At 31.3% G+C, this 25,405-nt stretch overlaps 1 protein-coding gene across 2 annotated transcripts in view; it reads right to left on the reverse strand.

Annotated features, from left to right (window-relative positions):
* Positions 1–279: 279 nt before the first annotated feature.
* The window catches only part of LOC101897532 (uncharacterized), a 59,158-nt gene continuing 34,032 nt past the window's right edge, over positions 280–25,405 (reverse strand). Inside the window, exons 2-9 of one of the 2 annotated variants that reach the window (XM_059118664.1) lie at positions 20,504–20,694; positions 20,353–20,436; positions 16,231–16,341; positions 15,905–16,142; positions 13,546–13,739; positions 10,062–10,251; positions 9,788–9,988; positions 280–1,974 (exon numbers count right to left, since the gene is read on the reverse strand). In XM_059118664.1, the coding sequence (XP_058974647.1) occupies positions 1,700–1,974; positions 9,788–9,988; positions 10,062–10,251; positions 13,546–13,739; positions 15,905–16,142; positions 16,231–16,341; positions 20,353–20,436; positions 20,504–20,694 (1,484 nt within the window). In that variant the 3' untranslated portion in view covers positions 280–1,699. Of the gene's footprint in view, positions 1,975–7,265; positions 7,579–9,787; positions 9,989–10,061; positions 10,252–13,545; positions 13,740–15,904; positions 16,143–16,230; positions 16,342–20,352; positions 20,437–20,503; positions 20,695–25,405 lie in introns of those variants that run through there. The other variant, XM_059118665.1, reaches the window with a different exon arrangement.

Consider the following 25,405-nt stretch of genomic DNA (forward strand, 5'->3'; position numbering starts at 1 on the left):
CATCTAATTACACCGATTAAGACAAGACTTGATTATGGAAAACTGCATGAAATAATTGCTGATATAACTTCCAAATCCGTTTCCAGAGACTAGACCTATGGAAATATGAAATGATAAACATTTCCTTTATTTTACATCTGCTGTCTTAATAAGGTGATAAGTTTTCATTTCCCATTTTCACAGGACGAAACATTGATACCCTGGTCCTCTTTTTTTGTAGCTTGAACAGAGAATGATTGATACATTTTTTGTTGTTGTTTTGGTTAAAACTAAAAATGCTTGTTTTATTTGTTTATTTTATATTTTCCATTTTGCATTTTTTCTTCTCATATGGGAGGAGGAGGACACAATCATCATATTTTTCAGAGATAGAGAGCGAGTCAGAAATGATTTAAAGCTTTTTGATTCTGCACAGACGTTTTTTTTTCTAAATTTTGAAAAACAAACCACAGTTTCTTTGTTTTATTGCATTACAAACCATAATGTAGACTTACAGTAGAGGTGGTAGAGTACGAAATAAAATAGTTTACAACAATTTTGAAATTTTTTGTGTTTTTGTTTTTTTTTTTTAAGGGAAATATTGGCTTTTATTAATAAATTTTAGTTATATTTTTGTTTTGTTTTAACATTTAAATGAGAAGCTATGTATTTTAAGTTTCTTATGCTGTAGAGTACTACGATGATGTCGTAAATGAAGAATCCTTACTAATGATTTTGTTTTAGTTTTGTAGGTTTTTTTTTTAATTTTTCTTATTTTTTTTTAATTTATTTACTATTTATATAATAATTATATAAATAATTAAATTATGAGTTGCATTACTTTTAATAGGTTTTGTTTTTCTTTTTCTTTTCTCTAAATATGTTTTCTTGTTGTTTGCTATTTAACCTATGACCACATAAGAAATAAAAAGTGAGGAGAAGGGGGAGGGGGGAAACAAGAGAGGCTGACTGTCCAACCTCGGAAAAAAAGAAAATTTAAGGGCGTTTTTTGCTATTGAGTTTTTTGATGATTTCGATTTGAGTTTTTCTTTTTTTCTTTAATTTTATTTAAAGTGATTTTTGTTGTTGTTTCTCTTTTTTTGTTATTATTATTATTGTTAATTTTTTTTCCTTTCTTTTCGGATAATTTTAATTATAAATTTTTATAATTTCTTGTTGTTGTTGTTGTTTTCATATATAAATTGTTCTTTGTTGTTGGTTTACCGTTTTGTTTATATATCATCGAATTAGTTTAATCATTTTTAAAAAAATAATAATATAATATAATAATAATAATCATAATAATAATAGTAATTAATTATTTGTTAAATATATATTTTTGTTTTTGTTGTTGTTTTTTTTTTGTTAAAGAAGAAAAATTGCCTCATTGCAATTGTTTGTCATCTCTTGTTTTTGTTTTTTTTTATTTTATTTGTTTCATTGCCACCTAACCACCAATCATCTGCAGGGAGTTGGAAGAGGGGGGGAGACAAGGGGGGACAGGGAGGAAGTAAGTTAGAGGATGAATCGATAACAGCAGTAGCAGCAGCAAAACAGCAAATCTGATCTGATGTTAACTTGTAACGCCCTTGGCGACGTCTGTTTTTTCCTTGTCACACATTGTTGTTTTTGCTGTTGTTCTTGATGATAATGTTGTTGTATTTGTTGTTGTTATTATTATTGTATGAATATAGGTTGTAATGTTGTTGGTTTAATCTCGCTAACCCATTGTCGTCGCTGACTGTTGTGTCTGTGTGCCACCTGTGCTGCTGGCAGCAGCTGAATTGCCAGCGGCTGCTGCTGCTCCCGTGGATGAGGCATTCTCCGTGTTGGCCTGTGAATCGGTTTGTGGAGCCGCCGAAGAGCTGCCACCAGGCGTTTGTGAACCACCATTACCACCACTGCTGGTACTGGATGCTGCGGCAGCATTATTATTACTGGACGTACCCGATGTTGAGGCATTTGTTGCATTACCCGCCGACGAGGATTGTGAACCTGAGTTTGAAAAAAAAGAACAAAAAGAGAAAAATGTTTTATGTGTTGTGTTTCTTTTTTTTTTTTTTTTTTTTGAAAAAGGGGAGAGGGGAGGATTCTGATTCCAAATAATTTTGGTTATAAACAATATTCAAATTCCAAGGACATGCTAAAGTTAGAATATGAAAGGTGTCAAAGAAAAGCTCAATACTACACAAAGTGAATATTAATATTTGTAATTATTTGTTGTAAGGATTTGGGGTTTTTTTCGAAGAAAAGCCCTTTTTAAAATATATTATCAAAAAATTGAGGTTAGGGGAAATATTTTCATTTACAGGAGGTGGGGTTTTGGAAGATACAAAAATCAGATTTTGGATGTTTTTTTCGGCCAGAGTAGACTAATTGTTTATAGAATACATTGAACAGGTCCTGGAGGAGACTTTCTACAAAATTTAAATATTTCCGGATTTGTAGGAAAAAAATTGAGGTTATGGAAAAATATTTTCCGAAGGCGGAGTTATAAAAAAACTGGCTGTGATTTTTTAAGATACTGAATATCAGATCTCGACTAGACTAGAATAATAGTTAGTAAGAATACAGGGTGAGATAAAAAAACTACAACAAAGTCAAACGCCATAATTTTTACATTTTTTTAAATTTAATTGAATGAAAGCAAAAAAATCGGAAATAGCATCAAATTTTGGAATAAGTTTAGATTTGTTCGAGTTGGATCACGAATTATGGCCTTCAAACCGCCAATGAAACTATCATAGGCTCCCCGAATGTTGCTCTGCGGTATTTTGGCCCATTCCCGGCGAAGCGCTTACTTGAGATGATCGACACTTTGGTATTCTTTAGTGTCAACCTTGTTTCGAAAATACACCAGACACAATAGTCCAACCGATTTGTATCCGAAGATTTTGGTGGCCATTATGTGCTGGAAATGAAGCGAGGAACCTCATTTTGAAGCCATTCTTGGGTGGCGCGTGTTGAGTGCGATGATGGTGCTGAGTCCTGTTGGAATTTCGAAGGTCTGCAGCCAAAATGTTTGCGTGCCGAAGGCTTTAATACACCCTCCAGAATATTTTCGCTATAATACTCGGCATTTATTCTGATGCCACTTTCGGCTGTTATGGCGGCCTACATCACCATGGCCGGCGCTTGAGTTCTGGTGGCCAAAATACCGCAGAGCAACATTCGGGCAGCATGTGACAGTTCATTGGCCGTTTGGAGGCCATAATTCGTGCCAAAGGTGAACAATTCGAACAAATCTTAAACTTATTCTAAAATTTGATTTTATTTCCGACATTTTTCTTCGCTTTCATCCAATAAAATTAAAAAAAAATATATATAAAAATGATGGCATTTGACGTTGTTGCAGTTTTTTTTATCTAACAACTTGGCATGTCAGAGCTGAACCGAATCCTTTATTTAATCCATTAATATGAAATACTATGACGACAAACAGCTTTTTCATCATCACCTTAAATGACTAAGAAGCCTATTTTGAATTGAATTCAAAAATGTTTTTAATTTTTTTTGTAGCCTAAAAAAATTTCCACGACTATTTTATTTAACAAAATAATTATTAACTGATTATACATGCTGGGATAAAAGGGATTTTGCAAATAAAAAAAAAAATAAACAATAATCACATTTTTTCTAAGGAAAGTGGGGTATTCTACAGAAGTTATAGCCAATTACCAACAGAAAAGTCAAAACTAAACCACGACCAAAAGGGAAATATTTTTATATAATTATTTTTTTATTACGGTTTATACAGCAAAACACGCACACACACATACACAATTAAAGCAATTTATTAGAATGTACAAAAATAAAATTCAAAAATTAAACCTTGTTTTTTTTGAAAAGAAAACATCATGGTTGTCAAGTTATTCACTAACATTGGAAATGGTTTTAGGAGCAATACTTACTTCATATGCCTAAAAACCCGGTGGTAAAGAAAATCCCCTAAAATTACTAAAAATATGACATTTTCTTGAAAATTTCTGCTACAGATCCCCCGAAGCCAGAACATGTTTTCTTAGTTGTGTAGACATAAAATACATTTCATAAGTTTTAAATGTAGAAAGGTAAGTTTACAGGCCAGAATTTTCTTACAAATTTCTGCTCTGGTAATAAAAACATTGAAGTTTTTTTGCGTGTAGAAAAAAGAAAACCTTCAAAAGTTAGTCTATAAATGGGATCTCTTGTTCAGGTTTGGTTCAAAATACAACACCTTCTTTAGGATTGTACAACATTTGCTCGTCAGACATTTAATAATAAATTAACGGAGAAATAAAAGCAGCCACTAGTTCGATCGGTCACAAAAAAGACAATCTGCATCTTCTTATAGCGAGAAGAACTATTGCCTCGAAATTTGAATGCTGTCTCTTTTTAGGAGACGAATTGTAAATAATCAGAAAATTCTGGCCCACATGTAATTGTCTCAAGCAGAGAGGGTAAATCTAATCACCCCAATACAGTTGAAACCCTGGCTGTCTAAATGTTTAAACTTATATAAGCGCGCTTGTTTGTTGTTATAATTATTATTATAATTTTTGGCTGTGAATAGAACCTATTATCAGGCTCTCAAATTGGCTCTAAAATCTCATTCGAAATAACAAATACGGATTCAATACTGAGATCATTAACACAAGATGTGAAGGTAGTTCAAAACGTTCTTAATAAGTGTTAGGTTATGTTAAAAATTTGTGTTGTTTGAGTCAACTATGGGGATCGAACAATAGAAAAAGAAAATAAATAAATAAAAAAGAATAAGTTTGCAATATATATTACAGGGTGAGATGAAAAAATGGCAACCAACTTCAGACTGCTGTCATTTCTAAGCGACAGATGTTAAAATCACTCCAGTGACAGCTCAGTATATTGTTTACAAGCGTAAAAAAAAGCATTTTGGTTAGAAAAAAATTATTCGTGATGGAATTCAAGCGTGATAGTGTGATTTCTTTATATTTGGCTGGAAAACCACAAGTGGCTATCGTTAGAACACTCCAGCATTTAAATATGAATAAATCTTTTGTGTCCCGTACCATCACTCGTTACCGTGATACTGGTAACGTAGCCCGACGTCAAGGAAGTGGATGCAAAAAAACAGCAACATCAGCAGAAATGGTTCGAAAGGCGACTTCATCGAAACCCGCGTCGCAGTGGCCGAAAATGGCTCGTGAGCTGAACATATCGCAATATTCCATTCGGCAAATATTGAAAAATGAGCTCGAGGTAAAGCCACTGAAATTCCAAAAGCGCAAGAACTTACACCGGACAGAAAGAAAATAGACTCAAAAGAGCTAAAGAGTTGCTTCGCTTGGCCGAAGGTGGTGAACTGCCGAATTTGGGTTTCTTCTTTGGGAAAACATTCGTTGTTATTTGTTAAATTATTATCAGGAATTTCCTTAATTTACTTATGAATTTTTTTCATATTTTTAATAATAATATTTGATTTATTTCTAAATAAATTTATTTTTTTATTATTTGGTTATTATTTTTTATTTATGTATTTATTAATCAAATAATTTTTTGAGTATTATTATTTATTTCTTTAGTTATTTTATGTATTTATTTTATATTTATTCTTTTACTATTTCATTCATAAATTTATTTCTTTTTTCAATATTATTTATAATTGTAATTTATTATTTATAATTATTTACGTAAGCATGTATGAATTAGTTATTTATTTTTTCGTCACTTGCGTTGCAAAAAAGTTTTTTGTCATAGGAGTTATTTTTAAAATAACTCTTGGGCAGAATATCCCAGATAAAAGACAAGGGAACTGACGAAGATTGGTAGCTCTTTCCGAAACCTTGGTATAAACAAACGTTGTTTTTTTAAACAAGAATACTGGATTGTGCCCGACAATTTTGCAACAACAAAATTCTTTTTTCTTTATTATTTGCCTTTTTACTATTTGTTTGTTTATTTATATTATTATTTTTTTTTAATTCATTTATGTTTGTTTTTTATTAGGTTGTTTAAGTTAATAACTAAATTTATCTTATTTTTTATTTATGACTTTCAATTGTTTTTTTTTTTTTTCATTTTTTAATATATATTTTTAATATATTCAAATAATTTATTTTAATTTATCATGTCACCATACCATACTTTCAGAGAGTCACCAATTAAACTCTTCTTAAAAAAGGACAAGACAGACCACCTAAAAGTTTCAAAACTGGCATCAGGATAATGTTTTTTCGATTTTTTTTCAATCCCTGCTCTTCAATATGCTGTTATGTTAAATTTATTTCCCATGATGTTTTCTTATATTTTTGATCATTTAAAAAAAACGTAGGTAGTAGAAAAAATAAAAACATATAATTTTTTTTTGTTAATTTTAAATTATAATTAATTTTATTTATTGATTTTCTCGTTTGTTTGTATTTTTAAATATAATTGTTTGTTTTTTTGTTTTAATTATTATGTTTGTTTTTTTTTATAAGAATTTAAACTAAAATTAAAGCATTTTTTCTTTAACGAAGTTAAGATGATGGTGAAAAAATAAGGGGGTTGGATTGGGTTGGGGTAGGGGTAAGTTTTTTGTTGTTGTTTAACAATAAAAGAAATAATTAAAATAAAAGGGAGAAGGTGGTAAGGAGTTTTTGTTGTTGTTTTCTTTGCAGTTTAACATAGGTATTGTATATAAAAATATTTATATATTATATATATGGTAAAAAAAGAACTAAAGCTTGAAAATTAAACAATTTTTTTAAACATATTAAGGCTATAAAGAAAGAAAAAACTTGGAGCATTTACTCTTCAATGACTTTACAAAGAGAGAATAAGGCCGTGGCAGAGGGAGAGGGAGAGAGAAAGAAAATAATTAAGAGGAAAAAATTGTAGAGACAAGTTAAGAGATGTGGCAAAGATTTCATTTTGAATTGAATGGAAATACTGGGGACTTAATTTGGGGTTTTTTAAATAACTAAGGGGATGTCAAAATATATTGACTGAGCAAAGTTAAAGGTTGTATTTACTGATTCATAGTTTAAACAAAATAGATATTTTTTTCAAATGTATTTAATAAAGTTAGTTTTTTTGTGTTATATTGTCTCCATCATCATTGGGAACTTTTCTTTCTCATTTTAATTTATATATATTTTTTTATATAAAAAATACAAAAATAATAATAAGGAAATCTAGTAATAAAAAATAGTTACACAAACAATAAAAAAAGCCATAGTGAAAGGGTGAAGAAAAACTAAAAAATTACAAGACCAAAAAATAATAAGTAAAGCTAAAAAAACTAGAGTTTATTCTCTCTCTATCTTTGCATATTTATGTAATTGTTTTTTGTTTTTTGTTTTTTTTAATGAATTTAAAAATACGATATTTTATTTATTTTAAATTAATTGATTGCTGTTGTCTGTCTGTTTCTCTTCATGTGATATCCTTCTTTAAGTTGATTATATATATATTTGTTTATATAAATAATATTTTGTTTAATGTTTTTTTTTATTATAAAGTTTTATAATAACGTATAGAAAAAAAGTTGTGTGGTAGAGAACTATAAATTTGTTTTGTTTTATTTAATTTTTTTTTTCGGTTTGTTTTGAATATTTATATAGATTTGTTTTTTAAATTATTTATGCCACTATGAATCTGCAAAAGAATTAAGAAAGAAAAAAAGATACAAAAAAGAAAATAAAATAAACACACATATAAAAAGGATATTTTTGTTTTTTTGTTTTACTAAAAATACTAAATAAAATGCTTTGAACAAAAGAGAAAATAAAGTAACGCAACAATAAAATATGAACTTAAAGAAAAGAAAATGAAAAAACGAAATAAAAGGTGTGTGTTGCGTGTTTTTTGTTTTTGTATTTTTATAAATATAAAAACTTTAACAATAAAATTAATATATATTTTTTTTTAATTTATGAATTTTTACAACATAACAAAGCATGCGAGCAATACAACAAAATGTTTTACAACAGAAGCAAATATAAAAACACAACAAACTGGCGAAAGGAGGAGGAGGATTTGAAAGGATAAAAAGAGCCTAATTTTAAAATAAAATATATATATTAGCAGGGCATAACCTTTTCGTGGATACTTGGACCTCACATGGGGTAAGATGTTTTGAGGATAATGGGAATATTTCTAGCTGTATAAATGAAGGACGTCTTGAATTGAAGGACTCTTCAAGAACAATCAGAAATAAATATTATTCGATTCCCTAAAAGATTGAAACTATGCTCTTCTATGAAACTGCCCTTGGGTTTCGATTTTTGTTGAAAAAAAAAAAAAAAACACATCTTCCCATGGTAAGAACTATAAAAAAATCTATGGCTCCGTGGTATTGAGCAATTCTAAAGAAAAAAAATCCACAGGCCAGTAGGACTACGATTGTTTCATAGGAAAAATGCTATATTTTTTTGGGCCATGATATTTTTCTGAAAAACTTTTTTCTATTCAGTCTTTTATATAAAACACCTCAAGAGGGAGTCTTTATTTCCTTTTCTTACTGACCAGCTTCAGATGGAGGTCTTTAAAGTGATATTTGATATAATGGACGAGTTCCTGAGGGATTTTTCATATGGAGAAGTATCAGATGAAGCTTTTATACAGACAAGCTCTAGAGAATACATTTTTTTGCGAACTCTAAGGGATTCTTTAATAGACACCTGTAAAGTGAGTTGTTAAATAGATTCAATCTTATGAGAGCATTTTATTTAGTCAAGTTCTAGAGGTAGTCTTTTCCATAGAGCAGTTTTAAAAGGATCTCAAGAAGAAGTCTTTTCAAGAGGATCTCCTAACTTTCGCTTGGCCGAAAGTGGTGAAGTGCCGAATTTGGGTTTCTCCGATGAAAAAACATTCGTTGTCCAGCAATTTGTAAACAATCAAAATGATCGTGTTTACTATGCAAAAGAGGTCAAGTCAGCTGAAAATGTACACCTTCGGTTGGCCACCAGAACTCAAGCGCCGGCCATGGTGATGGTGTGGGCCGCCATAACAGCCGATGGTCGCTCTCCGCTCGTATTAATCGATCGTGGCATCAAAATAAATGACGAATATTATAGCGAAAATATTCTGGAGGGAGTATTAAAGCCTTGGACACGCAAACATTTTGACCGCAGACCTTGGACATTCCAACAGAACTCAGCACCTCCAAATACCAATCCGCTGGACTATTGTGTCTGAAGTATTTTGGAAAGCAAGGTTGACACTAAAAATACCAAAGTATCAATCACCTGAAGCAAGCGTTTCACCAGGAACCAAAATACCGCAGAGCAACATTCGTGTAGCGTGTGACGGTTTAATTTACAGCTTGATGGCCATAATTCGTGTAAAAATTGACCAATTCGAACAAATCTAAACTCATTCTAAAATTTGATGCTATTTCCGACATTTTTGGCTTTCATTCAATAAAATAAAAAAAATGTAAAAATTATGGGTTTGACTTCGTTGCAGTTTTTTATATCACCCTGTATATTAGATCTTTAGAGCGCCTTTAGGGTACAGGAGTAACTTTTTCGTTATAAAAAACTTTATCTTGAAATTTCTTAATAAAAACCAACAATACATCTCCTACTCCTTTCGACAGTTTCTTATAAAAAAATTGGAAAATTAGTATTTAAATAACAAAAATAAACCAAACACCAATTATGTTAGAAACACAGACACAAATATGACAATATGGAAGTAAAAGAAGCATGCCAAGTTTGGAAATAAATATTGTTTTTTTTTTTAAATGTCTATTTTTGAATTTTGAGGTTATTGTGGGTGGAATCCGTTTAAAAGTAAACAACGAATAATGGGAATAATAATGGAGGAAACAATAAACAGAGAATGAATGTTGATAACTAACCTGTAGCTGCTTGCGCTGAAGATCCCGGCGTGGTATTATTGGCCGTGGCAGCAGCACTTGTGGCATTAGCTGAGGATGAACCAGCAGCAGCTGAAGCTGTTGCACCACCGCCTTCACCGCCGGCGCCAGCAGTACGGTGTGCGCTATTTTGCAGATGTTTTGGCAACAATTGTGGTATTAAACTTGGTTGTATTGAAAGTTCTGGAAACACACAAAAAAAAACCAATTAATTATTTCAAGTGAAAAGATAACCTCAAAAACGCTAACAACTTACCATGTTCTGTAAAATTGAAAAGTGGTGGCATCTCCCGGCCATTTGGTAATGTATGATTAACCTCCTGACGCAATTCATCGAAGAATGGATGGGCGCATGCTTTCAATGGTGTTATACGTGCACTTGGTGTGTATTCCAAAAGTTGCGATACCAAATTGATAGCTTCTGGTGGAGTGCGTATACGGAAAACCTAAAGAACAGACAATAAATGGACATTTTTTGTTGGTTGCATTTCGAGATTTTCGTTGTTTCAAAATAGAAAACGGAAAGGGGGGATGCAAAAATCGTTTAAAAAAAAAAAACGCAGGAAGTGGGATTGTTGATGGGGGTTTATAAAAATTAGTATTAAATTAGTATGGATTTTGGGATGTGAGATGTTAGGATATCAGGAACGAAGGGGGTGTTGTAAGACGTTTCTAGAACAAGGCCAATAATAAAAAAATCCTTTACATATATTTACACATATTAAAAGAAAAGGAAATAGAGAAGTGAGAGAGAAAAGGAAAACTTAAAAAGGAGAGGTCTCCACATGGCAGTGTTTTGTTGAGAATCGGAGGAAGAGGTGTTGGAGTAGAAAATAAGGACGATCTTCCTTATATACCTAACCTAGCAGGGGGAAGCATTTTTAAGACATGAGCTCAAGGTAGAAAAAAGGACTATCTAAAAAGAGGATATTTATATGAGCTTATATAACTGATCTAGCGGGAGGAAGTATTTTTAAGGTATGGAGTTCATGGTAGAGAAGATTTTATGAAAATTCCTTTTTTTAGATGTGTTCCTTTTTCTGTGAATGAAGAGCTCTTAGAAATTAAGAATCCCATGAGGCAGCTCTTTTTATAGGGAGATCTATATGTAGACGGAAGAGGTGTTGGAGAAAACAAATAAGGCAATCTAAAAAGAGGACATTTATATGAGCTTATATACCTGATCTAGCAGGAGGAAGAATTTTTAAGACATGGAGCTCATGGTAGCTTTTATGAAAAGTCCTTTTTCAGACGGGGACCTCTTTTTGTGTATGAAGAGCTCTTGGGAGATCGAGAATTTCATAAGGCAGCTCTTTTTATAAAGAGATATATATGTAGACGGAAGAGGTGTTGGGGTAGAAAATAAGGACGATTTAAAAAGAGGATATTTAAATGTGCTTATATACCTGATTTAGCAGGAGGAAGTATTTTTAGGAAATGGAACTCTTGGTAGAGATGATTTTATGAAAAGTCATTTTTTTAGACGTGTGCCTCTTTTTGTGAATGAATAGCTCTTGGGAAATCGAGAATTTCATGAGGCAGCTCTTTTGATAAGGATATCTATATGTAGACGATGAGTTCGTAAGGGAGACTTCTTATAGACAAGCTCAAGAGAAAATATACTTTTTGCAGACGAGCACAAGAGCTAGGAGTCTATATAGACGAGCTCAAAGGGGAAGTGTGTTTTCATAGAAAAGGTCAAGAGGGAGGAGTTTTTCATAGGGGAGCTCAGAAGGTAGGAGTATTTTCAAAGAGGAGCTCCAAAGCGAGTATTTTCATAGACGGACTGTGGAGAGAGTATTTTCTTAGACGAGCTCTGTAGGGAGTATTTCCATAGACGAGCTCATTGACAAGCACTCGAGGAGGAGTCCTTTCATAGACGAGCTAAAGAGGAAGGTTAATTTTATTAACATTTCAGCTTGTTCAGGAGGAGTCTTTTCATAAATGACCTCAAGAGGGATAATTGTTTCCATAGACGAGCTCAGGATGTAACCTTTACAGAGACGAACTCAAGAGAGGGACGTTTTTTATTCGAAATTGAAAATTTCATTGACGAGCTCAAAGGGGAGGTGTATTTTCATAGAAAAGCTTAAGAGGGAGGAATATTTTCATAAGGGGAGCTCAAGGGAGGAGCATTTTTATAGACTAAAGAGAGTGCATTTTCATAGACGAGCTCTGGAGAGAGTATTTTCATAGACGAGCTCTGGAGAGATTATTTTTATAGACGAGCTCTGGAGAGAGTATTTTCATAGACGAGCTCTGGAGAGAATATTTTCATAGACGAGCTCATAGCCAAGCACTTGAGGGGGAGCCCTTTCAAAGACGAGCTGAAGAGGACGGAGTATTTTCATTGACAATCACAAGAGGTGAAGAGGACGGAGTATTTAAATTTACAATCATAGAAGACCTCAAGAGGGATGATTGATTCCATAGACGAGCTCAGGAAAAAATCTTTTCAGAGACGAACTCAAGTAAGGGGCGTTTTATATTCGAAATTCAAATTTTCTTTCAATTTTCATAGACATTCATGACGGGGCCTTCGCTTATCTATATTGTATCCTTATTTGTATGCACAAACAAAGTTTAGAAGGTCTCATGCCAAAAGACATTTAGATTAGAGATAAGTAGAGGTCTTTTTTGTAAAGCAGAAGCTATTTCGAATTGTTTAATTTTTTTCCTTAGACAAATCTCTCATTGCTTCATAGCCTTTTCCCTCAATTTCAAATATATTTCCTTGTGCATTTTGTATTAGTTTTACGAAAAAATTCTCATTTCCTTAAAAAAAAAGAAAAACTTTGTTTTGAAGCATCAAAAGCATATATTTACAGTCCTGCAGAACGGTTGATCCACCAAAAAAAAAAAATAGAAACAAAAATAACAAAAACTTGAGTTTGCCAAATGCCATAAACGACAAGAACAACAACACAATTTAGCGAAAAAACACACACACACAAACTCTGGCTTTGTCACAAGCATTTTGTTTTAAGCGGGGGGTGGGGTGGTATGTTTGTCACAAACTCCAAAGAAAAGTGTTTAATGTGGGTTTCAAAATTTATGATATTGATGAGTTTTTTTTTTTTTTTTAACAAAGATGATGCTTGTTTGTGGTGGCCAATTAAAAAAAAACGCAATTTGTTTTTAAGGTTAGAGTCAAATTAAAAAAAAAAGATCCAATTAAAGATTTATTGTTTTTTTATAATTTTTTTAGGTTTGGTAATTTTCAATTCACTGCGTTTTTTTCCTCCCTTTCCCCATGGAATACAAGAAGTGTTGGTGGTCGAGAAGAAGGAGGAGCAGGAGTAGATGCAGCCTGTGTTCATGTAAATAGTGTACGTTTCACCTGACGAAGCTTACTCTTAAACGTTGTTTCTGGTTTAGGGCATTTGGAAATTGGGAACGTTCAAGTAAAGACTGTAAATAGTGGATGTTTTGGTCGTATAGTTTTTTTTTGTTGTTTTGTTTTGTCAAAATAATAAAGAAAAACAACAGATTAGACAATAGAAGACAAATACAATAATAATAATTGTTGTTACAACTAATCTAGAGAAGAAAAGCTTACAGAAAATCAGCAGTTTATTTTGCAGGGGGTTAAGTGAAGAAAAAGCCCAATAATGAAAATTATCAAATCAAAGTTTTGTTTTTTTTTTTGTTCTTTGAGCGTTAGGGAAAGGTCCAAGGAAATGATAGTAGGGAGTATATGAGGCTTCTATATAGAGTTTATGTTTATATGGTTTACTTACTTTTTGCCATGGATGACTTTTAATTTGTGGAAATTTGAATTCCGTATAGTTGGGATTCATTTCACGAATTTGTTCTCGTGTAGGTGTGCCCAAAACTTTGATAACCTCAACCAACTGATCAACACCAGAGTCGCCAGGGAATATGGGTTGACCCAAAAGTAATTCAGCTAATACACAACCGGCGCTCCACACATCTGGAAAAGGAAAAAAATTAATTTTAATTACAAATTACAAGGAAATTACCAAAATGATATCTTCTATTTTTTTAGAAAAAATTGAATCAAAATATTCGATAGCGTATTTTTTTAAAGTCTTTTCTTTATATAAAAACATTAAATTGAATCTGCTTATATAAAGAAGTCAGCATAAGGTTTTAAATTTTCAAAGAAAAAAAAACTTCCAAAAGGTTTACCAAAAAATCATCTATGTTTCTATATTCTTTTCAGAGAGCTACAAGAAGTTTTTCAATTTATAGAATATCTCAAAAAGGTAGAGTTATATCTAAAGACCATCTATGATGGATCTTTAATGCATAAAAGTCGACTAAAAGATCTTCTATTTGTGGAGGATTGTTTATTTTGGGCCTTGCATCTATGAATTAAAAAGGTGTCTATGCAAGCTTTAATTGTCGATTCTTTTATGAGACCTATGTCATCTATTTGTAGAAAATTTTTGGAAGGCATTCCATTTATGGATGGCATTTTGATGGTCTATCATCTATCACTTTAGAAAAACATTTAAAAAAAGTTTTCAAACAACCTTAGATTTATTTAAAAGAACAGAGAAAGTTTTCTATAAAAGGAAGACCTTAAAAGCGATCGGTTTATTAGAGAAAATCAACCATGATCTCTATGGAAAACCATTAAAAGAAGTTTGGAAATACGCCTTTGATTTCTAGAGAGAACTCCGAGAGTTTTAGATTTAAGGAAGACCTACAAAAGGTCGGATTATTGGAGTAGGACAATTATGGAACTTCAATGCAAAGTCTGGAAGAAGTTCATCTACGACTGATAATTGTTAGAAAGTGGTTGGTCTATCCAGAAAATGTTTGATATATAGAAGACCTCAAAAAGACGGATTATTGCAGCAGGCCATTTATGGAAATTCAATGTAAAAAAGTCTACAAACAACTTCTTCGGTCTGGCGATTTTCGAAAGTTCTTCAATCTATGGATGACTTTTGATGGTTCCCTATTCAGGAAGCTGATTTATCTAGTCCCCTAAAAAGATTCGATTATTATGGAAGACCTACCATGTAACTTTTATGTTTAAGTGGGAGTCTTCTTTTTATCGGAGGCCCGTAAGTTTTACATTTAAGGAAGACCTACAAAAGGTCGGATTATTGGAGTAGGACAGTTTTGAAACTTCAGTTTATTTACGAATGTCAATTGATAGTCTGTGGTCTATCCCGAAAATGTCTGATTTATAAAGGACCTTACAAAGGTCGGATAATTGCAACGGGCAATTTATGAAACTTAATAGTAAAGAAGTCGGCAAAAAACTTCTTCCGTCTGTAGGCGATTTTCGAAAGTTCTTCAATCTATGGATGACCTTTGATGGTCACCTATTCAGGAAGTTGTTGATTCATATAGTCCCCTAAAAAGATTCGATTATTATGGAAGATCTAACATGGAACTTTTAGGTTTAAAAGAGAGTCTTCTTTCCATCGGAGGCCCAAAAGTTTTAAGAAAGACCTACAAAAGGTCGGATTATTGGAGTAGAACAGTTATGGAACTTCACTTCATCTACGAATGTCAATTGATAGTCTGTGGTCTATCCAGAAAATGTTTGATTTATAAAAGACCTCACGGAGGTCGGATTATTGCAGCAGGCCATTTATAGAACTTCAATGTAAAGAAGTCTACAAAAAAGTATTTCTGTTTGTAAGCGATTTTCTAAGTTTTTCTATCTATAGACCTTTGATTGTCCCCTATTCAGAAAGTTTTCGATTTGAAGAAGACCTCAAAAAGGTTGTATTATTATGGAAGAACTTTTATTGAATGTCTAATCTGTATATGCCTTTAAATAGTCTTCTATCTATGGAAGACCATTAAATGGTCTATCAATCAAAATATTTTAAAAGGATCTCCAATTTATAACAAGAATAAAACGCCTTCTACAGAAGAAGAATCTTAGGAAGTACTTTATTCATAAAAAGGGCTTCTAAAGAACTTATGTTTCCAAAAGACTCCTGAAAGGTTTCGAGTAATAGAATGCCACAATTTTGATCTCTTTTAATTCGGTTTGCTATCTTTTAAATATGTTGAAGTTTTGTTGTTCACAAAATGGAACTTACTTCTATTTATAAATATCTTTATCATTCAATTATTATACAGAAGTATAAAAAAGCCCATACTCACCAATTTTTGTGGTATAATTGATGGCGCCAAATATCAATTCGGGTGCACGATAGTATCGTGAACAAATATATGAAACATTTGGTTCGCCGTGCAACAATTGTTTAGCACTGCCAAAATCGCATAATTTCAATACAGCGGTCTCTGGATCCAATAGCAAATTTTGTGGTTTAATATCACGATGACAAATACCCAATGAATGTATGTAAGCCAAACTTCTGAACAGTTGATACATGTAAAGCTGGAAAGGAAACAAAAAACGAAAATGTTACGAAAATGTTACGAAAATGTTATAAAACAAATATCAACAAAATAATATTCCGACTTACCCTTATAAAGTTAATGGGTATTGTTTGCTTAGTTTTAGCATATTGACGCGCCACTTTATAAACAGTTTCTGGTATATATTCGAGTACTAAATTCAAGAACACTTCATCTCGCTAGAATAAGAGAGAAAAAAAATTGTGAATAAAATATTAGCGATAAATAAAATAGTTATTTAAATAAATTGAAAACAAAAAGGCAATGAATATGAATTAAAAAAAAAACGAACTAAATAATAAAAAAGAAGTTAAAAAAAGACATTTATTTGACATGCCAATAGCTTTACATAGTAAATTTATTTTAAACAAATAATGTATGGTTGAATGCTTAATTTATTAAAAAAATGTTTATATCCTCAAAAGAACAATTTAATATATTATAAGGGAAAGGTTTATATGGACTTCAGCTCCTCAAATTGTTCAATCAACTTCAATTGAATGGGCTTAAGCGCACATACTTCGTTGCCTACTTTTAGGCATAAGCTAAGTTATATTGAATTGTCAAATCATTTTATGAAAGAGATGTCCTGGCCTTTAATGTGAAATGGTCAATATTTTTATTTAAGAAAAGAAGGGACTTAAATCTTCTTAAAGAGCAGAATATTGATGGCGATTTTTATAAAAAATGACCGGATTTCACAGAAAAAACAGGCAGCGATTAAACTAAGTAATCCTGATTTTCAATAACATAGTGTAGTTTGAAAAAGTCTTCGTTGCTTTGTTGGTGTTTCTATTTCCTATAAAAAATTTAACATTCTAAGAAATCGAAACCCGCGTTCCAGTGGCCAAAAAATGGCTCGTGAGCTGGACATATCATAATATTCCATTCGGTAAATATTGAAAAATGAGCACGGTGTAAAACCATTGAAAATCCAAAAAGTGCAAGAACTTACACCACAACAGAAGGAAAATAGACTCAAAAGAGCTAAAGAGTTGCTTCGCTTGGCCGAAAGTGGTGAACTGCCAAATTTGGTTTTCTCCGATGAGAAAACATTCGTTGTCCAGCGAAAGAGGTCAGCTGAAAATGTGCACCTTCGCTTGGCCACCAGAACTCAAGCACCATAACAGCCGATGGTCTCCGCTAGTATTAATCGACCGTGGCATCAGAATAAATGTCGAATATTATTGCGAAATTCTGAAGGGTGTATTAAAGCATGGGGCACGCAAACATTTTGGCCGCAGACCTTGGACATTCCACCAGGACTCAGCACCATCGCATTCAGCACGCGCCTCTCAAGAATGGTTACAAAATTAACTTCCTCGCTTCATTTCCAGCGCACAATGGCCACCAAAATATCCGGATACCAATTCGTTGGACTATTGTGTGTGGAGTATTTTGGAAAGCAAGGTTGGCACTAATACCAAAGTGTCGATCACCTCAAGCAAAGCGCTTCGACGGGAATGGGCCAAAATTGGAAGGGGAAATTCTAATGACCTCTTTGTGGGAAATACCTTAAGGGAACATTTTCGATCTTTTAGGGTAAGAATATTGGTTTTGTTTAAAAGGAACCAGGTTATTTTGTTTATGGAAAGGCATTTTCGTTTCCGGCAAAGATGATGTTTTGCAATTTTATGACCTCTTGTCTTTGCCTTGGTGGTCTCATTTTCAAGTGCCCTTTGTCTTCTAGTCTTGGTTTGAGCATATTGGACCATTTGGAAAAAGGGATTGGTGTTATAGGAGTGCTACTTTTTAAATCTTTATAGAGACATTGGGATCTTATTCGAAAAAGATCTGCAGAAAAATAACTTCTGATATAAGTAATTTTTCTAGGACTCTCTTGTCTTTTTTCATTTTTCAAATGCGCTTCTGTCTTTTAGTCTTGGTTTGAGAATATTGGGCCTTTTTTAGATTAACCCATTTGGAAAGAGGGATTGGTGTTCTAGGAGGACTACTATTTAATTCTTTATAGATGCATTGGGGTCTATAAAAAAATAACTTCTGATATTAGCCATTTTTCTAGGGCCAGCTCTTGAGAAGTTTTATTTGATGTTTATGTAGAAAGATTTTTGTTAGGAGGAGAGTTTCATGGAGAGAAAACATCTTGGACTTGGACCAAATAAAAGCATTTTACTTTCCTAGAACTTTGTGATTCTTATGAAAAGTCTTTGTGACCTGACTTTATATAAATCCATTTAAAGGCATTTAAAAGAGACTTAACCAGTATAACTGCCACTCCACATTTCATCTGCGGAGTAGTCCACATACTTAGTCTATTATAGCAAATATAAAACCTCTGTTTATCGACTAATGTTTATAAATTGCTATTTATAAATTTTAATGCTTGAATCTGTTTAAAAGTGGAATATTAGAAAAAGTGTTGCCTATTTTACGGAGCGCATTAATAATGATGGAAATTTTCAAAGAGCAGTAGCAATAGTTCGTAATTCCAAGGACAAGACACTTTTAACAAAAGGGTGGAAAACATATTATTGAAAAAACTGTTTTTCAGGAGGCATTTGAGGAGAATAACTTCAAACTAAATCCATTTGATTTTGGCATAAGAGGGTACACGTATCAAAAGAAAAACATTTCGAGACCATGTCAAGAAACATTCGACAGCATTTTTATATTTTGCAAGTATGTTTACATTATAGAGGACGTTGGACCTCCGGGTCCCTGAACAAGCCATGAGGTACAATTTTCTAAAAACATACATCTATGTTTGCCCTACTGCCACATGATATCTTTCCAAGGAAAATTTTCACAAAAACATGCTGAAAGAGTAAAAATGTCATGCCAAGGAGCGGAACTACAAAAAATTAAAACAAAAGTATTAAAAAAAGAAAATATTAAATTTTATAGCATTTCAATGATGAAAATGTTGCCGCGTAACATTTATAAAACAAAGATCGATCTGTGTGGGAAGAATTTGGAATCAGGAATAAATGAATGGTAAAATTCTTTTGGGAAATTTAAAAATAAGCCATTTACATAAACAAATAAGGCGCTGCTATGCTGTTGTGGTGAAAATTTTTGTGGATTTTTTTAGCGAGCTTTTCTCAGTCCATGTCTCAGTGGACAACTAAACTGGCGGGCATACTAACGACACACAACAACATTGGAGGTTATAAACAAAATTGTTTTTTGGAGCATTATACACAGAGAGAATGACGATTTTTTTGCTTTTTCGGAATTGATATGAAAGAATAATAAGTTTTTGAAATCGAAATTTGTTTTTTTTTTTTCGATTTCATTTGTGATTGCTGAAATTGATGAGCTGCTTGGGGGGATTTGATTTTTGTGTGTGTGTTTTTTTGTTTTACTTAAACAAATAAGTAAAGGCTTTATAGCTACCTGAGGCTTGAGAACCGAAGCTAATATCCCCACATCAATGGGAAATTCCGCTAACTTTTTTTTTGTTATTTTTTTGTTTTTTTTTTTTTTTTTTGGAGGGGAGTTGGAAGTTTTGTTACGGAAATTGTTTGTCAATTGTTTTTTTTGTTTGTTTTGTAAGTATTGGTGATGGGATTGTGTTATTTTGTTGAAGTTTCAATTTGAACATTTACAAAACAATTTCATCACAGGTTTTTTTTCAGTTGATTTGGTTTTTTGGCGGTGGAGAGATGACCATGGTGTTGGACCACGCATCACACATTCGAAAAGTTGATTGTTTTTTTTTTTTTGTGGTTAATACATAAATCAGAAAAATAAAATATTAAACACAAAATTTGACACAAAAAGAAAATGGAAAAGAAACAAAAGGAAACGGAAAACAAATAGGATTTTTGGTAAATGTAGTGAAAGAAGAAAAAGGAAAAACAAACGGAAAAAGTTTTCATGTCCCCCATCAAATAATTCTGTTTCATTTTCTTTTTTGTTTTGGAATATGGAAAAAAATTGGGAAATTAAGAGAGGTAGAGTTATGTGGTTGTCCTATATTAAAACCAAAAACAAATACAAAACAATATATTGAGACTTAAAAAAAAGCATGCGAAATTATGTTAAGACAGACATCTTCATCATCTTCTTCTCCATTAAACATCAGACGACACAAAACAACGGACAATTGTTTGCATGATTAGCTTCTTTTTTTTGGCTCATGTGGTTATTAGTTTGGGTGGGTGTATATTTTAGCCATACCAAAAAATCTGTTTGCTATATCTAACAACAACAACAACAAAACTTACCTTTTCACCACTCGAATAGAAGAAATACAAAAGTTTTACAATATTACAATGTTCCAATTTGCGCATAATCTGCAATTCACGATTCTGCAAGAGAAATAAAAAAATGTCAAATTAAAAATTAAAGTTTCAAATTTTAAGAAGTTACTCTTACCTTAAATCGTCTGTCTTGTAAAACTTTTTTAATTGCCACCAGTTCTCCGGTATCGCATAATTTGGCCTGAAAGACAACGCCAAAGCTGCCATTGCCAATCACCTTTGTATCTGTGTAGGAAACTTCTTGTACACGATCGGTACCTTGGCCCGGAGTGGCAACAACTGTGGTAATTTTTGAACCATCTCTGCCTGTTAGGAGAAAGAAAAAAGAAAGGGAATTAGAAAAGGTTTAAAAAAGTTGCTTCAAAAAAAGTTGCTACAAAAAAATAAAGAAAATTTCATTGCTGTTGTTGTTGTTCTTGTTGGGTGTGAAGGTAAAAATAAATATTATTTTATTAGTGTTATACTTATATTATGACCATTGGAATAAATTTTGAAAGTTTCTAGGTTGTATAACAGTTTTAAAAAAACTGTTATACAACTGTTATATAAAAAAATCTTTTATAAAGCCTCTATATTTGGATTTCGTATAAAATTTTACATTTCCATGGTGTATTACAGTTTTGCAAAACTGTTCTACAACTGTTATATTGGAAAAATATCTTTCCAAAGTCTATATAAATCAATTACAAATAAAATTCTACATTTTAAACATTTTTATAAAGCCTCAATAATTGGATTTCGCATGAAATTCTACAATTCCGAGGTGCATAACAGTTTTAAAAAAAAACTTTTATACAACTGTTATATTGGAAAATCATCTTTCTAAAGTCTATATACATCAATTACAAATAAAATTCTACATATTAAAAATCTTTATAAAGCCTCCTTTTTTGGATTTCGCATAAAATTCTACATTTTCGAGGTGTATAACAGTTTTGCAAAACTGTTATACAACTGTTATATTGGATAAACGTCTTCCCAAAGTCTCTATATATGGATTTCAACTAAAATTCCACATCTTTGAGGAGTATAACAGTTTCACAAAACTGTTATACAAACTGTTATACGAACTGAAAAAGATGAAAATTATTTTTTATACGTGGTTTAAAACTCTTCAGCTTGGAATTAAACTGTTATACTTTATTATAACACAGATATATAATAAGAACTTTATTCATAAAAAATAAGAAAAATATTCATAAATTAGCAAGAAACATTTCTTGAGAATATTAACACTATGGGAATGACAATCTCAACATTTAACAACCGATCCCTTAAAATATCCCTAAATGTATGAAGAGTGACATTCCTTCGTTTCACATTTTTCTTACAGAAATAAAATTATGAATTATTTCATGTATTTTAGGAACAAATTCATTCCTACGATGAATATGTTCACGCCAGTAGATCTGGCTACTTTAAATTATTTTTTTTCGAACAACTTTATTTCTACCAAAAATATTGCTCAAGTCAAAACATTTAGCCTTTTTGTAGGGTTACAATAGTGTTTTTTTAGAGTGTATAACAGTTTTTAACACTGTTATACAAACTGTTATATGAAAAAAATCATCTTTATAAAGCCTCTATATTTGTATTTCGCAAAAAATTCTACATTTCCGAGGTGTATAACAGTTTTACAAAACTGTTATACAACTGTTATACTGGAAAATCATCTTTCCAAAGTCTCTATATATGGATTTCAAATAAAATTCCACATTTTCAAGGTGTATAACAGTTTCACAAAACTGTTATACAAACTGTTATACCGCGAAAAAGTATGAAAAATTACAATTTCGCGCGGTTCAAATCTCATTGGCATCGAATTAAACTATTGCACTTGTATTACTTAAGAGATATACCATAGGGAAACATAATAAATAATAAAAAAAATAATTTGGAAAAAATTAAAAATTACTTTTTTATAATTAAAAATAAAAAAATTACTTTTTTATTACAATATACAAAAAAAAAAAATATAAACTCTTGAAATATGTCATTAGTAATCGAAGATTTTGATAATTCCATAGGACCTTGTTTTACTATCTTTTAAATTTTTTATTTTTAAATTTTAAGTTTATTTTAAGAAATTTTCTTTATAGGTTTCTGAATAATTTATGTGTAGGATTTTTCTTTTGTATTTGTTTTTCATGTATAGGTTTCATTTTCATACTTAGAGATCTAGGGCTGGATTTTTGTTCTATAAAAATATGAAATGAAAAATATTTCCTTTATAATTTTTTTCATTTGACATTTCTTTCCTTTATAAAAGTTTTCATTTAACATATAACAAGAATTGAGGCCCTGCATTTTGATGCATATTCAAAAAAAAAAATTGCAATTATTTACCTTCCACTTCTTCCACACCCTGGATTTTCTCTTTTGTCTTGTCGATTTCCTTTGGAATGGAAAGGGCCACACTGTGTTCGGGCCATAAATCATTTAGTTTACCAATTAATTGTTTCATGCCTAGGATGAATTCAATACACAAATTTATTTCGAAACTCATGGGTGAGAGATTTGTTTTATTTTAATTTGAACGTCAAAGGAGCCCGCCGTGGGGAGTTTTAAACGGAAAAAAATCCAGATAAACCTTGCACAACACTTATATTAACTGTTTGATTTAATATATTTAAATCCATTGTTATTTGTTAGGTTAAAATAAATTTTCTGTTTGTTTTGAATAATTCGACGTAAAAAATTAATGCCAACAATTGTAGATAAAGTTTTTGTTTTACCTCTTTTTTGTGGGCTAATGTGCTAGAACAAAAGAATACAAAAATATTATGTGATAAGAAAATCGAAAAAAAGAAGAGAATGCAAAAATCTACTTAAGGGGTACTTAAAATCTAATCGAAAAGATTTTTTTTGAAAAAAAAAACAAGAAATTAAATTGAAAAAATGGCAATGAATTTTAATAATTGATAATAAATGCCATGATTACTGGGAGGGAATTAAGTCCCTGCATTATTGTAGCAATGTAACTGAGTTCAAAGAGAGTACATGGTTTCTGTAATTAGATTTTCTTTCTAATCAGATTCACTCTACGACACACAATGACATTTTCTGCCACTTTTTCTTATTTTTCTTTGGCTTTTTTATTTTCCTCCCCAACATTTTCACTTTAACCCGACAGGTGTTCACACACAGTTAAAGTGAATAGAGGGAGCAGCAGAAAAAAAGAAATATCACCTTTCTATCTCATTCTTGCTTAGAGAACACAGAAATAAACCTGGTGAACTATTTTTTATATTGCCGTTCTTTTAGGAAATTAATTATAATTAAATTTGGCATAAACAATTTTAGGAAAAAAAATTGAGAAAAGAACGTTAGTCTTTTTTTAAGGAAACTAAAAAAACCCAACCAATTGGCTAGCAAAATTGTTTTCATTGTCTGACTTTGGTGGCTGCTAAATGAAGGGGCGTGAGTTGCTATTTTCAAAAATAAAAATAAAAAAATATAATTAAAACTACTGTGATGTTCGTTCACATGTTTAAACAACATACATACACACTCATAACAAAGTAATGGCTCAAAAAATCGGAGAATTTATCGAATCTTTACAGAAAAGGTGTTAAATTAAATTCCTACTAGATTTTTTTATTCACAATTTTGGGAATTAGAATGAAAATAGAATATTTATATTCCAGGAATTTCTCCCATCCATTTCATATCAATAGCAGATTACAATATGGGATAAATACGAAAAAAAGCTCAATAGCATTTGAAATTTAAATTCGAAGAAAATTGTTCTCCATAGAATACAGCAGTGTTACAATTATGATGAAATAATACAACAACAACGTGTTTATTTTTAAGTATTTTATATGATTTTCCAGGAAATTTTGAAAATTTATTTCGTGTATAACAGATTTTCGAAACTGTTATAATGTTCAAATACATCCAAAAACGTCTTCAATGTGTTTCCATGGTTTTCCAATGAATTTCTGCAGTTTTCTACGAGTATAACAGTTTCACAAAACTGTTATACAAAGTGTTATAATATTAAAATACATTAAAAATCAATTTTAACCTGTTTTCATGAATTTCCATTGAATTTCTGTAGTTTTTTGCGTGTATAACAGTCTCACAAAACTGTTATACAAAGTGTTATAATGCTTCAATACACCCAAAATCGATTTTAATACGTTTCCAGGATTTTCCAATGAATATTTGAAACTTTCTGCGAGTATAACAGTTTGAGAAAACTGTTATACAAATTTTTAAAATACCAAAAAAAAAAACAAATAATAACAACATATTCTGTTTTGTCATTATTATTAAATTTTAGCAACGCCGAGTATTACAAATTAGACATGTCCTGTATAGTTTTTTCGAAACTGTTATACAAGCTCTTATAATGCTTAAATACATTCAAAATCAATTTAAACGTATTCCCATGAATTTCCATTGAATTTCTGCAGTTTTTATGCGTGTATAACAGTTTCACAAAACTGTTATACAAACTATTATAATACTTAAATACTCTGAAAATCGAATTGATTGGGTTTCCAATGATTTTTTACAAAACTGTTATACAAAGTTTTATAATGCTTAAGTACATCCAAAATCGAATTTAATACGTTTCCAGGATTTTCCAATGAATATTTGAAACTTTCTGCGAGTATAACAGTTTGAGAAAACTGTTATACAAACTTTTATAATACCTGTATATTTTTTTTCAAGAAACAGGTAAAAATAGAATGCCTTGTAGGTATAAATCGGAAGAAAATTAATGAAAATTGCAGGAAAATGTGAAACTGGAATCGTAACGTTTTAGGATATAAATCGAAAAAAAAATGATTTAGAACAAAGTTTCAAATTATAAAAGGGATGTATAACAGTTTTTATAAATGTTTTTTAAATCAAAAGAAGATTAAATGCATTGGCATTTTTCATTATTATTTTGTTTTTTCTCCAGGTTCCTTTGACGTTCGATTTTCTTTAGAAGAAAAGTTTTCCCTACTTGGATCGGCATATTTTTTATTACTACTCGGATTACGGGTCAGGGCATTTTTGT

Source organism: Musca domestica, unplaced genomic scaffold (genome assembly GCF_030504385.1).
Source record: "Musca domestica strain aabys unplaced genomic scaffold, Musca_domestica.polishedcontigs.V.1.1 13, whole genome shotgun sequence".
Taxonomy (NCBI): Eukaryota; Metazoa; Arthropoda; class Insecta; order Diptera; family Muscidae; genus Musca; species Musca domestica.